At 38.4% G+C, this 16,137-nt stretch overlaps 1 protein-coding gene across 5 annotated transcripts; it reads right to left on the bottom strand.

Moving 5' to 3' along the window:
- Window positions 1-202: 202 nt before the first annotated feature.
- LOC114281991 (transcription factor SPATULA) lies at window positions 203-5,117 on the bottom strand. 5 transcript variants are annotated; one of them, XM_028224608.2, is made up of 6 exons: window positions 4,418-5,117; window positions 4,234-4,329; window positions 4,079-4,144; window positions 3,940-4,005; window positions 636-956; window positions 203-560 (listed from the first exon to the last, which is right to left on the bottom strand). In XM_028224608.2, exons 1-6 carry the CDS (start codon window positions 4,874-4,876, stop codon window positions 531-533), a joined length of 1,038 nt encoding a protein of 345 aa, XP_028080409.2. In that variant the 5' UTR covers window positions 4,877-5,117; the 3' UTR covers window positions 203-530. The 5 variants fall into 5 exon arrangements, with proteins under 5 accessions (XP_028080409.2, XP_082778118.1, XP_082778116.1 ...); XM_082921992.1 differs by having other exon boundaries at window positions 4,255-4,329; window positions 4,418-5,111; XM_082921990.1 differs by having other exon boundaries at window positions 4,234-4,326; window positions 4,418-5,111.
- Between the last annotated feature and the right edge of the window lie 11,020 nt (window positions 5,118-16,137).

Raw genomic sequence — 16,137 nt, 5'->3', positions numbered from 1 at the left:
TTTGTGTTGGTATTTGGCCCAACGACAAGGGGGGTGACACATTCTCAACCAACCAATGGCATACTATTTCCCCAGGGCTGTAGTGTCAAATTGCCAAAATTGTTCCAACTCCCTCTCTAAAAATGTTGTGTTGTGTGTAAATAAAAACAAGTTTTACCTCTGAACACCAAATTTTGCAACAAAAGAAAAAGAAAAGGCAACATTTATCATCAAAACTATGTAGGATAAGCACCAAAATAACTTGGGAGGTTTGAATACAAGCCAAGGGCTTTTAACATGATACAGGTCCCACAAGTGTTTCAACTTGTTTTCAGCATAAATAACCTAATTATATGAATTGGGATTTTACAGCAATGTTAAAGAGTCATTTGCAGTTTCTGTAATGTTTAAACATGAGGAAGTGTTCGATATGGTTGCCAGATTTCATATATACTGACTCTTTTTTAAGTACATCATCATCTTTGGCTAAGAAGGCATGCCAAATGATGAGTTTTTCCCAGAGCAACACATATCAAACTGCAGTTATGAACTTATGATAATCTGTCTTCCCGGCAGAGTTCCTAGACATTGGATGGTATTGCAGGTTATTCCAAAATTCGTGATAAGTTTGTTCTATTTTAAAGTAATGTGATTACCTTTGAAGATGTCAAGTGATTGAAGGGTGCACAGTGATTCTGAATTGATGGATCCAATTCAAATGGGGTTTCTGAATTGCTGATATTCGTTGTTGGTGTTAGGAGATTTGGCTGATTTGAGGGTGTGCACTGATTTGGAAGATCAAATGCAGCCTGCATTGAAATCTCTTGGTTCCTGGGAAATGTATCAGCTCCTCCGTTTGTATTCAGCACTTCATTTCCCTCACTGAAGCGTATTCCTGCCTGGGGCAGTTGTGTGGGATGTAATGATCCCGGAAAGCAAAATGGATGCAAACTTAATCCATTTCTCATTGATAGCATCTGCGAAAACAACCACAATAAAGAGGGATCAGATAAATTATTAACTCTTTAAAATAACCAATATTCAATGATGGCATACAAAACAACTGAGCTAGGTTCCACTGGCATCTAGTCGGAAATTACCATAATAAACTTTGTCGAGTAGTAACAATCTTCCCAATAGGAGAATTCTATAGAACAAGCACTCCTAAGAACAATGGCTTCCTATGAAGCACGGACACGGATACAGACACGGACATCGACACGGGACACGGCAATTTCCAAAAAATGGGGATACAGACACTATGGGGGACATGGCGATTTTTTTTATTTTTATATATACATTTTTATGTATTATATAGATTCATATTGCATTCATCCTAAATCAAAATTAACAAACACTAACATAATAACATTAATTCAATAAATATAACCACTACATTTAAACAAAATAATAGATCATCTATTCACAAAAAAGTCATAATAAACGATAACAAGAACCAAGACGAGAAGAGGAAAACATTCAACATCCAACAATATTTTTCACAAAAGCACTAAATAAGAAAGGCAAAAAAAAAAAAAGTGAGCCCCGCCATGTCCCATGCCATCTCCCAATATGGACATGCGTGTTCCCGCCATGTCCCCTACAAAAAAATCATTAAATTAAAGGGACATGCCATCTGGCGTGTCCCCATGTCGGACGCTGCCATGGCACCAATTTTGGAGTGTCCATGCTTCATAGATGGCTTCTAATCTTCACACTTTTTCTTTTCTTTCCTGGGGCTGCACTGGACGACCAATCATTCATTTGAAGGAGAATTTCTAAGAGTAGTAGATAAAACATCCAAGGCAACTGAGTTAAAACCACATACTGATTAGTTGTTGTCTTGCATGTTGCAGGTGTCATGTCAAAATGGATTTGCTAACTCCTCAAGGATAACCCAATATTTAAGTAGTGTGTGGTTTAACTAATGATTAATAATGGATCCTCAGACAGTTCACTGTGCCATAAGATTAGGTGGTTTATGGTCAAGCAGGCTAGCCCACATACCCATCAGTAAATTCTTGGATTGTGCTATCTGTAGATGACTTCGTATGATGAAAAGCAAAAAGAATATCAGTATAATGTTTGAGGACTTTTATATTATGGAATATGGATCTTACCCCTTGTTCAGATATCATTCTTAAAGAGGAATATCAACAAAATCAACTAGACAGCGAGTAGGCTTCAACTGATAGAAAGAGTTCATTAAGCATTAAAAAGTAGATAAAAAATAAATAAGCCTAATTAATCAAATACTTGTATATTACTTGAATATATTGACTGAATAAATACTTCTAAATAAAGAAGTTCACATATATAACTTGGGAGTTTTAACTATTGGACAACAATAAGAAGTGTTTGGAATTTAAGACCCAAAAAAGAAAAAAAGACAGAAAAACAAAAAGTAAATGCTTTTAATATAGGAATCCTCAGGACTCGGGTTATTGGTTAAGTGAATTGTTACCATGGACAGTATGGTTCCAAACTATTCCCATGGGACCACGCAACAAAAATCGCAACAGTATAGTAACAATGAAAAAACACAGGCAGCAAGTTAGCAACACCATCCAATACTTCAATTCTAGCACCCTTCACTCTGCTTCCAGATATTTTTACAGCATGAAGCACAAGAATCTTAAAAATGCAACACATATAATGCTCCCACTGCCCAAAAAAATGAGTAAAAGAAAATAAAAGATTAGAAAATAATACTCACTCAGCTCCAAGGCTGCATCAACTCCTAACTCCCCAAAAGATCTACACAAATTCAAAGGTATGTTCTCTTGCTAAGGTATAGTTACGATCCCCATTTGCAGCACTCAGTATCATAATTTTGAAGATTGCATCACTCATGTACTAATTTCTATGTGGAACAGGCAAATTTTGTATTTTCTGGCAATCCATTATATTGGTATCACAAAAGTTGCTTTAACTTTTGCATTGTCTCAGCATTCCACTTTTTCCCTGTAGACTATAGTAATCAATAATTGCTGAATGGTCACATCATGTAGGGAAAGGAATGAATCCGTTGTAGGCATATTCCATGCTCTTGAGACGTTGCCTTTAAACACCCTGGGAGCCACACGATCACATGGGATTCACCCTTACATGCAGTGACTCACATTATCGTGTGGTTCCCGACACATTGGGACAATGCCCCCAAGAACACAGAATAATTTTCCCCATTGTAGAGGAATGAAATTTATCTTTTACCATGTTGTTTGGGCTTTCCAACACCAAAAAGCAAAAAGACAGAAGCTTTGGGTCAAGCCAACATCAATATATTACACAATCTCGAAGGGAAACTACACATGTGACCTCTTCACTTTGAACAACCTCATCAACCCTTTTTTATACATAGAGCTCCATTATACACAGTTTGTCAACCTATTACGTATCACTCATGTTTTCCCCACATTGACTTTCGCGCTTCCCTTTGAGGTGTCTAGCCCAATCCGCAGGGCATATTTTTCCCATATAGATAGCTCTGCCTAAAGGATAATCAATCAGAGAAAAACAATCAAAGGAGCTACTTCTCTGCCAAACACAAACTTGAGTGGCACAAATAAATAGTATTATATATTATGCGTTTGAGACCGGCCCGTAGATGTTGATCCACAAGACATCTGATCTTACCAAAAGCATCAGGTTTATTAGTTTACACATGTTTTTATTAAGCAAAAAAAATTCTACTAACAGGCAGCAAAATGCTCCCTCGAAAATCAAGATGGTGCCGATGCATATGATTCCAGCAAAGCATTAGTGGAAGAGCGATATGCATTATGTTCGATGGTGGTGGTGACACTCTAAGAAACATGGATACGGACAAATGACAAGACATGGAGACAGACAAGCAGACACGCAAACTTTCAAAATATGAGTAAAATGGCAATATTACACATACTTCCAACTAAACAATTTGTCCACTGAAAAGATAAGCCTGTTAAGCAGGACGCTTACCTGTACTTGTAATTGAAGCTGCTTCAGATATTCAATGGCTTCATCCAGCATCGAAGCCTTATCAGTCTGTTATACAGAGAACATCAAAAAGTTGAATCAAGAAATCAAGCTCAAAGGACACAAGTACTGGAATAAGTACCTTATTCGAATTCGGAATTAGGTTCTGCAATGCTTTCATCTTCTCATTGATCCTACTCCTCCTCCTCTGTCCACCAAAATTAATCATATTAGCACACTTTTGTTGAATCAAGGTCCTAAAAAAGAAGGAAAAAGATAGTCCAAAACAGAACCAACTTTTTCGGACAAATTATGAACCTCCGCTGCTCTACTCCTCTTTGACGAACGAGGCAGACCTGGACTGACTGGCGCCTCTGACGCATCAGATCCCTTCTAATTTCAACAATTATCAACCGTATATCAAAATTCACAAACATCGTAACGAAATTGGAGATAGCTCTACTAAGATCAACGAAATTACCTTGCAATCAGAGCCAAAGTCGTCAAAATCATTCTCTTCCGCAAACTTTCTCTTCAACGAAGATGTGATCCCATCCGAATCCACAACACAAGCCGCAGAAAACGTGTTCCTCGTGAACTCCCTCGCATCCGCCATAAATCCCCGGCCGGGATAAGAGAAATTGAAATCGACAGAAGAGTCAACCATCATAGACGATCCAGCAGTGGAGGCTCTCTCCCTGAATCGGCTGTCCGAGTCAGAGAACATGGGCAATCGGCAAAATAAATTGGTGGCAGAGCTGGATGTGATCGTCTCCGGCGGCGGCGGAGACAAGAACGACTGCCGGTGTTTGTCCTTAACGGTTGAACATGAAGAAATCGGTGAAGCGAGTGAATTGTGGAGAAGATTGTGAAGAAACGAAGGCAATTCTTCAGATTCAAGTGAAGAAGAGCGAGCGTTGGTTCCGTACAGATCCGCCATTTTTTTTAAAGCTAACCACGTAGTGATTATCTCAAAACACGATGCTTAATGAGAAAATCGAAGTAGACGAAGAAGAAGAATCTCAACACCTAGGTTTGTCTGCACACTCTTTGGTGTTTCTCTCTCTGCAAAGCCGGCTCTCTCTCTCTCTCTCTGGTGTTTCTCTCTCTACAGAGTCTTCTCTCTCTCTCTCTCTCTCTCTCTCTAATGATTTGGAGGATTTAACAGACGTTACAGAGCTGCTAATCAAATTTGATCACTCTCCCGCCTTAATCATAATTTTACTTAAATTTGCATAAATGGCATGGTTTTCCCACCTAATTATGGATAGCCCCTAACTTTTTGTTGTCTATTTTGTTCGCTTGTAAACTTTAATGACGTCTTAAATCCTGTTGTTGATGATAATGGAAGTAATACGGCCGTGGATGTATCAATTAATGTATTAATTAGTGTGTTAATATTAATTATAATATTATTATTGACTTAACTCATTAATCATATTATAAATACTAAAAATTTCTTAAATTATGTTACATCATCAATTAATCACTAATTGATGTATATAATATTATTCGAAGTAATAAGTGTGACATATGTCGTAATTTTTGAATTAAATAGATAATAATATATGTTCATTGAAATATTATGTCTCTATATTTATATTAGAGCAGTAATTAGTAACTCTAAAAGTAGAGTTCTAAATAGAGTTTTACTGAGCTGGTAGCTCCAAAAATAAATAAATAAATAAATGTCAAAACATCACATTATAGTGGAATCCACACTAACATTTTTGTTTTTATTAAAGTTATGTTAAGTTCTCATTAAGTGACATAAAATGACCAAATTTTTTTTGAATCTTAACATAATTTTTACACATTTCTTGATGTTATTAACTGCTAAAAAGAACAACACATTTGGTCTAATGGTCTATGCAGCTGTTCCTTAAAACAATAAGAATATTAGAGTATTTTTATTTAAGTCCATGAAGCAACTGTAACCTTTTTTATCATAATTTAACTTATCTAACCTCTAACATTTATCATATAAAAGAAGGGAAAAATGGCTCAAAAAGTTATCATTATCACTTTCCATATTAATTTAGTGTACTTTATCATTGAAAATGTAGTTAGTGTAGTAAAGAAAAAAAATAGAAATGATACCTCTCTTGAATTTGGGAGTTTTAAACAGGATTTTAATGACTTCTTAATAAAAAAAATAAAAAATAAGACACAAACATCACATTGTTGTTGTAATAGCTCGAAAATTTAAATTATTCCTTAAATTTTATATTAATATTATTGTTATATTTGATAATATATTATTAAAAAATAAATAAATATAACCGTCGTAATAATAATAATAATAACAAATAAATAAATATAATAATAACAAATCTAAGCAAATATCCAGGTGTATTTGCTGGACTACTAAACCTTAGCCATTTGGGCAGTTTAGGACCAAGGAGGATGAATCAGCCAATTTAGATCATTAGTGCACCTAGGCTGTGTGTGTGTACATATATATATATATATATAAAGGGATGAGAGAGGCTGTGAGGGTAAAAATAAGAAGGAAATAGTAAAGGTGAATATTACGGTAAATTATATTATATTTTGAGTCATCATAATATATTTTACGTATGTTTTAAGCTATCATAATTTATTTTACGTAAATCATGTTTTATATATTATATTAGTATTTTTAATTATGTTATTTATTTATGAACCTTATTTTATATAATAAGGAAAACTCATGGATATAACTATTTATTAAAATGTGTTTTGAGTAATTATTTTATAAGTATCACCATGGAGGTCTCATGTCTTGGGGGACTTAAATAACCATTAGCCCTCCAATTAGTCATTTTGTGACCCTCTGTTTGTCATGAATCCATTAACACTGTGTAAAGCAAAGTGTTGTACGAAGCTAAGTGCTACACTATTGTGGGAGCCACCTTTAGAGTTCGTACGAGCTATCTCTTGAGTCTATACTTCTGTTTTGTTCCGTTCTGTACCGTGATTATGATTATTTTGTATTATATGTTAAATGATTTCCTTATTATATATTTTGTATTTTAATATCAAGTTTTGTTTAGCCAATAATTATCCATAGTGAATTTTATACCCTTATACTCTTGACATAGTATTTCTCACTCTGTCATGTGCTTATAGTTGTTTACCAATTTTCAATAAACAATGCAATTCAGAAATAGCTTCTGGAAAATTTTAGACGCAGGGCTGCAGAATAGACACACACAACATTTTTATGATATTTTTACATGTAAATATCGGCCTTTTTGGTCAATAAATTTTGTAATGAAAATGGAAGTTTCGATGATTATTTTGGTACCTTTACTTAAATATTATTTCCACTCGCGTTTATTAGTTTGTTCAAGAATTGGCCGGAAGTAACTTCAGTTACTGGGCGTCGTGATGCTTAGCCCTTGGATACGGGGAGCGAGTTGTGACAATTATGGAGCCCATACACCATTAGAGCTCGAGAGAACTCTTCTTTTAGAGCACCTAATCTTTTTTCGGAAAAAAAAAAAATAGATATCATAAGTTGATAAAGATAATGAGGTAATTTTTTTTTATATTACTGGCGCGTTAAGAGACATTATGGATGTAAGGTGGATAGGCACTAGAAAGAGTAATGTTAGAGATCTCAAAAGTTCTATTAAATTTTTTATGAAATGTATCACATGAGTGCAGGATCCACACCATGTGAGTCTCATTTCAAGAGACATCGTGGATGTAAGATGGGGTAAGCACTAGAAAGAGTAATGTTAGAGATCTCAAAAGTTCTATTAAATTTTTATGAAATGTCTTACATGAGTGTAGGATTCACACCATGTGAGTCTCATTTTAATCCTACATCCATGTGAAATATTTAGTAAAAAATTTAATAAAATTTTTAAAATGTTTAGCACTTTTGCACTAAAAAAGATAAGATTAACAGCAATTAAGAGTAGTGGCTGACAATTGAAGAAGGTGGTAAAAAGTTTGCCGCCAATTGAAAAAGGTGAAACGAGAGGAGAATGAAAAGAACAAAATGAATTGATTAGAGCATCTCCAATGCTTAATCAGATTTTTCATCAACTCTAAGTAAAAAAAAAAAAAAAAAATGATTTCCTCTATTTGTTATCGCCTGCTCCAACAGAGAAATTTGGCTTTTCATCAAACTACCGGTCGACCAATCAATGCAAAAAAATGAAAAATCTGATTCTGATCTTTCTCTCTTTCTCTAATTTTTTTTTTACTGAGAAAACAAAGAGGTGGTCGACCGGGGGGTCGACCTCTTAGTGTAAAATTTTCACAAAATTTTGCTTGCGGTGGTCATTTGGGAGGATGTCCGGCCAGTTGTCTGGTGGGTCCATACTCAACGACTACGCACAGTGATTTGGTGAAAGGTGCAACGCATCTTCAGTTTGGTGAAAATTTGGGACTATTCTCAATTTGATATAAGTTTGATAAAACCGTTGATGCAAAAAAAAATGTACTTCTTCACCAAATTCAAATTTGGTGATACATTTACTTAACCATTAGAGATGATCTTAGAGAAAAATAATAAGAACACTAACATAAATTTGATTTATAAATCAAAATTTTAGTGAATTTAGGGACAATTTGAAAAGTTAGTAAAAAATTAATTATTTTATCTTTTAATTTTTTTACACAAAAAAATTATAAAAAATCACAAAAATACCAACTTTTTTAACCATAAAAACTATCAAAAAATTAAAAAAACAAATTGCCAAACTTCCTAAAACACCACTTATGCAATGTAACGGTGGAATGAGATTTTGTTGGCATGATGGAAGGGAGCGAACGAGTGAGGTAAGAGCACCAATTAAAATTTTCCAACCAAACACCCAAAAAAGTCATAAATGATGAAGAGGATGACAAAAAAATGTCATTCCCGATGTTACCTTTTTAGACTTCCCAAGTTGCCTTGCCTTAAACAAGCCCCTAGTAATGTAGCCTTCCCCTGCTCTATCCCCTTCTCCACCTCCCATACTGTTAGGGGTGGACATTTCGCCGGTGGCCTGCCCAACTCGTTTTTTAAAGTTTGAAAATGTTAGCATTTTAGGGGAAATGTCTTTTAGTTTATAAGATTAGATTAGGTTAATATTTTTAATTCAAAATATCAATGGATAAAATTTAAAATTTATATTTTCAACTCAACTTATTAATTAATTAATTATTTATTTATTTATTTATAATATATGTAGGAGAGGGTTCAAGAAAGGAGTTGGAAAATTCGAAGATCGAATTCTCTAGAATATGATGAGAAGCTTAGATTCTTCAATAATCTCAACTTAGGAACACAACAACAAAGGAGATGATGGAGATAAGAGATTGGGTGAAGAAGAAGGCAAAATGGCTAGAGAATAGAATAATGGCAAGGCTCTCCCATGGATCTCCCACTTTCACTCTCAAGGTTGATAATGGAGAAGGGAAATTAGTTCTTTCCCAAGAGTTAAAACTCTCCAAAATCCATCCCTTGTAAAGCTATGGGTGGGTGCTATTTATAGGCACCTCATGATGTAGGATGGAGCCCATGTGCAAGGCACATGGGGGATATTCTCTCTAACCACCTTGTCCGAGGAGGTGACTTCTCCGAGGATGAGAAAATCCCGAAGAGGAGATCACTCCCTCGGCGAACCCTTCTTCTTAGCCACACCTAACCAATGATCCCCAATCATCCCAAAGGGTCAGGGGTAGTCCCAGAGGACGTCCTGCCGCAAAATATTGCCGAGTCTCATGGACCCCCCGGGGTCGTGCCACCTCGACCCGGGTATAGGCTAGTTTAACCGAAGAGTGAATTTGTCTCCACTCACCGTCCTCGGGATCGGGTCCTTTGTTCGAACTCCATTACGCCCATGGTTCTGGTGCGTAGATCCCGGAAAGCTCCGAGCCCGCAAGTGTTCTGGGACTCATTAACGGAGCGACTTCTAGATTGCGTCTGAATCCGTTCGAAGCCAAGTATTTCGGACCTCTAGGTTCGTGGATCCGAACCCTTTCGAGTCCGAATGCCTCGGATCTCTAGGCTTGCCTAATACCCTTTCGAGTCCGGGCCTGAGTAAGTCTCTAGGTTCGTGGATCCGAACCCTTTCGAGGCTTAGAGCGATTCAATCCGTTTGATGGCGATAAATCTGGGCCCACCGATTCTTGGACTTGCGATAAATTCGGGCCCACTAATCTTGGGCTATTGGGCCTAAATAATTTAGTGGGCTCAAATTAGCCCCTCTTACATTTGCCCCTTGCGTGTATGAGAAATTTTAAATTTCTCAGACATGCATACTGTCATTTCTTCGACCCTGTTTCGCATCACGTTCCCAAAAAAAAAAAAAAAAAAACATTTTGTCACGACAGAGCCTATGGATAAAGTTGATGACGCACTTCAATTTACAGAAAAAATTGACAAGCAAAAATTTTATTTTTTTGTACTCTTTTTTTTTCTTTTCTTTTTTTTTTTTTTTTTTTTTTTTTTTCTTCAACTTAGAATATTGATAATTACATTTTCACTACTCCAAGTATTGAAAAATACAAAACTTTTTTTTTTTTTTACTCCAAGTAAAAGAAATAAGAATTAAGATAAGAAATCAATTTTTTTTTTTTTTTTTTTTTTTTTTTTTTTTTGGCTTGGAAATAGGTTGGCCTCTTATATATATGCATATATATATATTCAGAATATATGAGACATATTCCGTATATCACACCTTTTTTTTTTTTTCTATTTAAAGAAAGGGTCCAAAACCCTAAACCTCACAACTTTTCTTTTGTTCAGCCGCCGAAACCGATCAACCTTCTCCTTCCTCTTATTTTTTTCTTTTAAATTAATGGCATACACTTTCTTCTTTAACCCAGCTTTTCTTCTTCTTGAACAAGACCAACCCAGCTCTTCTTCAATTGATGCTTCGCAGCTACCAAACCAAAGGCCACCGTGACCAGCTTGCTTTGCAACTACTGAAGACCACCGACGTCACCGACACACCGATGCCGACTCCTCTGCAACATCACTGCCATTGCAGGCCTCGACTGACCAGCGCCGACGCCACTGCTACTGCCGGCCTCGACTGCCCGGCGCTGCTGCCCGTTGGCTTCTCTTCCTTGCAGCTTCACCATCGGTGCTTCATTTTAGTGTGACGACGCAGCTTCTCGGAGACCCAGACACACCGGAGCTCAGTTCCGCCGACCAGCACCGACGCCCCCGACCTCTCTGCAACGTCATCATTTTCCAACCTCGCCAAAATAGTGCCGCCGTTGGTTCGACTGTGCGTTGTCCTCGTCGGGGCCGTGCCCTCCTGGCTTAGCAACATTTTTTTTTTTTTTTTTTAAAGCTCCGAACACATAGATCTCGGCCTTGCTTTACACTCAGTGGTTCCAGCAGTGAATAATCAACGCCAACCACATGGCTGATTCAGCACGGTGTCGGTCTGCCCAGCCGCTCCGCCACCTGTTTGCTCCATTCTCAATTTCTTCTTTGCTCATTGTTGCTTTGAATCTGATCTTGCCACTTCTACCAAAAGCCCTCTTCTCCTTCTTCTTATACCATATTATATATATACACACATATATATTTATGCTTTGAGCTTTGATTTGCGAAATACATATTTGGAATTTTTGCAATCTTGCCTATCTCCACTAATTCATTGTTGATATTGGAAGTACTCACAGCACTGTTTTGTTGATTTGGGAATGATGAAGCATTGTTTGCATATTATAACCTTTAAATTTGATATCCGAGGGGATAAATGAACTCTCAATTCTTGAATCTCTTGAACACTTTCTTGGGAGAATAAAAAAAAATGTCATTGTAAAAGAAATAGAGTCGTATATCATTGTTTGTTGTTGATCCAGTGGATGCTCAGGAAATAGATAGTTGATGCCGGGCTTTTGTTCGAACATTGTTGCTTTACGTTGGCTTTAGAGGAATCGACCCGAATAGATAAAACCTTGATTGTTGCATTTTCAAGAACTTGCTCGTCTTGAAATTTGTAGAATAAATAAATGTTGTTGCAAAAGAAATCCGAGAAAATAAGTCCTTCATATTGTATATAGGTCATGTTGTTGAATAATTAATTATTGTCTTGTCGATCTTGTAGATGCTCGGAAGATAAATAGTGGATGCCCGATGCTTTGCCTTCGTCTTCGGCTGTTCAACGCGAACCACACGTCGCCCACTCAACGCGATGTGTGGTTTTGCCTAACACCATCCAGCTCGTTAGTCTCACAGTCCGGCGCTATTTTTTTTTTCGGAGTTTGAATCTCGATTTTTGCATACTCACTGGATTCGGCCGTGATTAATCAACGTGGACCACGTCGCCCTTTCAACGCGTCGTGTATGGTCGCCACCTTCTTTCCGACACCATTGCTGCCTCCGGCCTCAACTTGTCCAACGTCGACCACGCACGTTCGCCCACTCAACGCAACGTGTGTGGTCTTGCCCAGCCTAGCTCAGTCCTGTTGATTACAGTCTATAAAACCTCTCTGATTTCAACTTGAATTTCCAACATCGGCTTCGGACTTCATCTCTCTAACTGCCCAAATTTGTAAGTATGAAATTCGGCCCCCTCTTCCGAATGTAAATATATTTAAATATATATAAATATATTTTTGTGGCAAATGAAGGATTGGTGTTGCTACTGAAAATTTTGTTAGACTTGCTCGTCTTGAAATTTGTAGAGTAAATAAATGTTGTTGCAAAATAAATCCGAGGAAATAAGTCTCTCATATTGTATATATATCTTCTTGTCGGATAATTGATTGTTGTGGCTCCGAGAATAGTGAAATCCGATGTTGAACTTTATATACTTGATGAATGAATTCCGATATCTATATTCGGTGAATGTTTCGCTTGGAAGAATAAACTAATGTAACAGAGAATAAGAACATATATTGTTATGTGTTGATCTTGTGGACACTTGAGGAAATAAAATGTTGATGCCAAAATTTTGTGTGACCATTGTAGTTTTACGTCGGCTTGAGAGGAACCAGCCCGGAGAGACAAAAACTTGATTGTTGCATTTTCATGAACTTGCTCAGAGTAATAAAATTGTTGTAGCTTAAATAGATAATTATTATTTGTTGATGTTGCCCCATTCTGATAATGCCTGAATCATGATCTGAAATTGATATTGTTTGTCTCATTTGTGGGCTTTGCTATTTCAGGCAAATGAATTCTTGATTGAAATCCACGACCTCGGGGCCCTTGGAACCCGTACTAATGAGAGCAAGAGCTGTTCCTCGGAGGTCCGAACAAAAGCAAGACTGTCCCTCGGGAGTCCGAAGGTAGCACGCACCCTACTTTGGCAAGAAAGATTCCTCTGGAAGATAACCGAGTCTACCAAGCTTGCACCAACAGTAGTAAAGATTGTCTCTCAGAAGTTCGAGTGAAAACAAGGCTGTCCCCCAGAAATCCGAGCAGAAACGAGGCTGTCCCTCGGAAGGCTCTCCCTCAGAAGTCCGAGCAGAAACAAGGCTGTCTCTCGGAAGTCCGAGTGGATGTGCACTTCTACTTCGGCAGCTAATGGAAGCAAAGGCTATCCCTCGGGAGTTCGAGTAAGAGTCCACTCTACTTTGAAAAGAAAGATCCTCGGAGCTCGTATTGATGAAATCAAGGGCTGTTCTTCGGACCCGCACTAATGAGAGCAAGAGTTGTCCCTCGGAAGGCTCTCCCTCAGAAGTCCGAGCAGAAACAAGGCTGTCTCTTGGAAGTCCGAGTGGATGCACACTTCTACTTCGGCAGCTAATGGAAGCAAAGGCTATTCCTCAAAGCTCGCACTGGCGGAAGCGAGATCTGTTCTTCGAAAGTCTGAGGCGGAGAACACACTCTACTTTAGCAAGAAAGATCCTCAAAGCTTACATTGATGGAAGCAATAGCTGCTCTTCGGAGGTCTGAGTGGGAGTATACTTCTACTACGTCAAGAAAGGTCTCTTCAGGTTGGTAGCCGAGTCTACTATTTCCCTTTCTTCTTCGAGGGGCAGTAAAAAATTGAAAACTGTTTCAAGCAACATAACGCAATGAAGATATACAATGTAGAGAAAATAACTTCTAATGGAGATACATAATATAGAGGAAATAAATTTCTTCATAACATAAGAAAGATAGAACTTCTTGGACAATGTAGTAAATGCAAACTGTAAATGTCATAGATAGACTTCTTCCACGGAATGTTGAAATTTGCCCCTAGAGTTGCAAGATCATTTGGAAAACTTTCACCAGCTGCTCGGGTTGTGGCCATCATGCACCATCATAGCCATGTCTTTGGATCTTTCTGTACAGACTGATATCCACATCTCCGCAAGACTTTTCATGGATCTGTTGTAGTCGGAAGCTCGCTTCTTGTTGGCCAACACACCGGGCTAGGAATCCGGTACCTCCTCGGAAGTAAAGTTCACCTTGAATAATTGTGAATTGGGCAAGCTTGGCCATAGTCAGTTTTCTAACTTTGCTTCTGAGTTGTTCGAGGACTTCTCCTCTCCAGTCCTCCGGAAGGTCTTTGTCTTCGGGTATTATTGAAGGTTCCGTTCTCTTCTTGATAACAATTGTTGCCTCTTCCTCTGGAATGTCAACTCTTGCCCCTAATGTTGAGAGGGCATCTGAAAACTTGTTGTCGGAGCGAGGCACATGCTCTATTTCGACCTTCTGAAATTTGTCAAGAAGCCTTTGGACTGCTGTTCGATATGTGGCCAAGGCAGGTTCCTTTAAGACGAATTGTCCTGAAACTTGCTTCACTATCAGCTTTGAGTCCCTCCGGATCCGAATCTGATGTGCTAAGAGTATATTGGACTTCTGCTCCTCGAGTCTTCTGGCTGATGTAATACACCGGACGTTCTGCTCCATCTACATCTTGGACCAATAATGCCCCTATGGACTTGGGGGTTGAAGTTAAGTACAACATTAGAGGCACCCCGGGCTGCGGGGCTATCATGGTCTGAGGCGAGGTCAAGGCTGCCTTGAATCTCTCAAAGGCCTTTTGGTGCTCCTGGTTCCACTCGAACTTGGCATCTCCTTTTAATAAAGAGCCGAAAGGTGCAGAGATCTCTGCCAGTGCTGGGATAAACCTCCGAATATAAGACACCTTCCCGAGGAACTTCTTTAACTCCTTCTGAGAATGTGGGGGAGGCATTGCTTTGATAGACTTGACCTTGTCTTCATCTGTCTCGATACCATGCCTATGTACAAGAAACCCGAGGAACTTCCCGGCCGTCACCCCGAAAGCACATTTGAGAGGATTCATCCTTATTTTGAATTTCTGGCACCTCTTGAATACCTTCTCAAGGTCTCGGAAATGGTCTTCTTCTTTCTTGGATTTCACCACTAGATCATCAACATAATCTTCCACCTCATGATGGATCATGTCATGAAAGATTGTAGTCATAGCTCTTTGATAAGTTGCACCGACATTCTTGAGTCCGAAAGGCATGACTGTATAGAAGAAGTTTCCGAGAGGTGTTCTAAAAGCAGTCTTTTCTGCATCCTCTTCAGCCATCTTAATCTGATTGTATCCACTGAATCCATCCATGAATGAGAACATCTGGTGTCCCGAGGTGGCATCCACGAGGGAATCGATGTGAGGAAGAGGGAATTCATCCTTCGGGCAAGATTTGTTCAAATCTCGAAAGTCTACACATACTCTGATTTGGCCATTCTTCTTCTTTACTAGCACGATGTTTGCTAACCACGTGGGGTACTGTATTGGCCGGATGAAACCAGCCTGTTGAAGTTTTTCAATCTCCTCTTTAATCTTCTCTTCGAGATCTGGATGATATTTTCGAGTAGCTTGCTTAATTGGCTTGGAGTTTGGGAATACATCAAGATAGTGGGAGACTAGGTGAGGATCTAGTCCGGGCATTTCCTTATATGACCAAGCGAACACATCTGAGTATCGGCTTATCAACTTTAACAACTGTTCCCGCTTCTCTGGGCTAAGGCTCGAACTTACGAATACCGTCCTCGGTGCATCTTGTCCATCACTCAAATCTATTTCAATAAGTTGTTCAAGCTGAGACTTCGGCCTATCTTGCATACATTCTGGAGCCACTTCAGGCTTTATTACTATATTATTGTCAGGAGGCTCTTCTTTTGACTCGGAGTCGGTGACTGAAGAAACCGACTCCCCGCACCTTCATAAATAGTACACCATCTTGCCTCCTTCTCGAACTTTCATCACCTTCCGAGGAATAGGCGGACTTTCTGGTCTAGACATCGCCCGCTTACTTGATTCTGCCATCGGCTCCTTGTCATCTTTGATA

Source organism: Camellia sinensis, chromosome 3 (assembly GCF_055761805.1).
Source record: "Camellia sinensis isolate YWXY chromosome 3, ASM5576180v1, whole genome shotgun sequence".
Taxonomy (NCBI): Eukaryota; Viridiplantae; Streptophyta; class Magnoliopsida; order Ericales; family Theaceae; genus Camellia; species Camellia sinensis.
The sequence above is the reverse complement of the archived record's forward strand: the minus strand, read 5'-3'. Positions and strand labels throughout refer to the sequence as shown.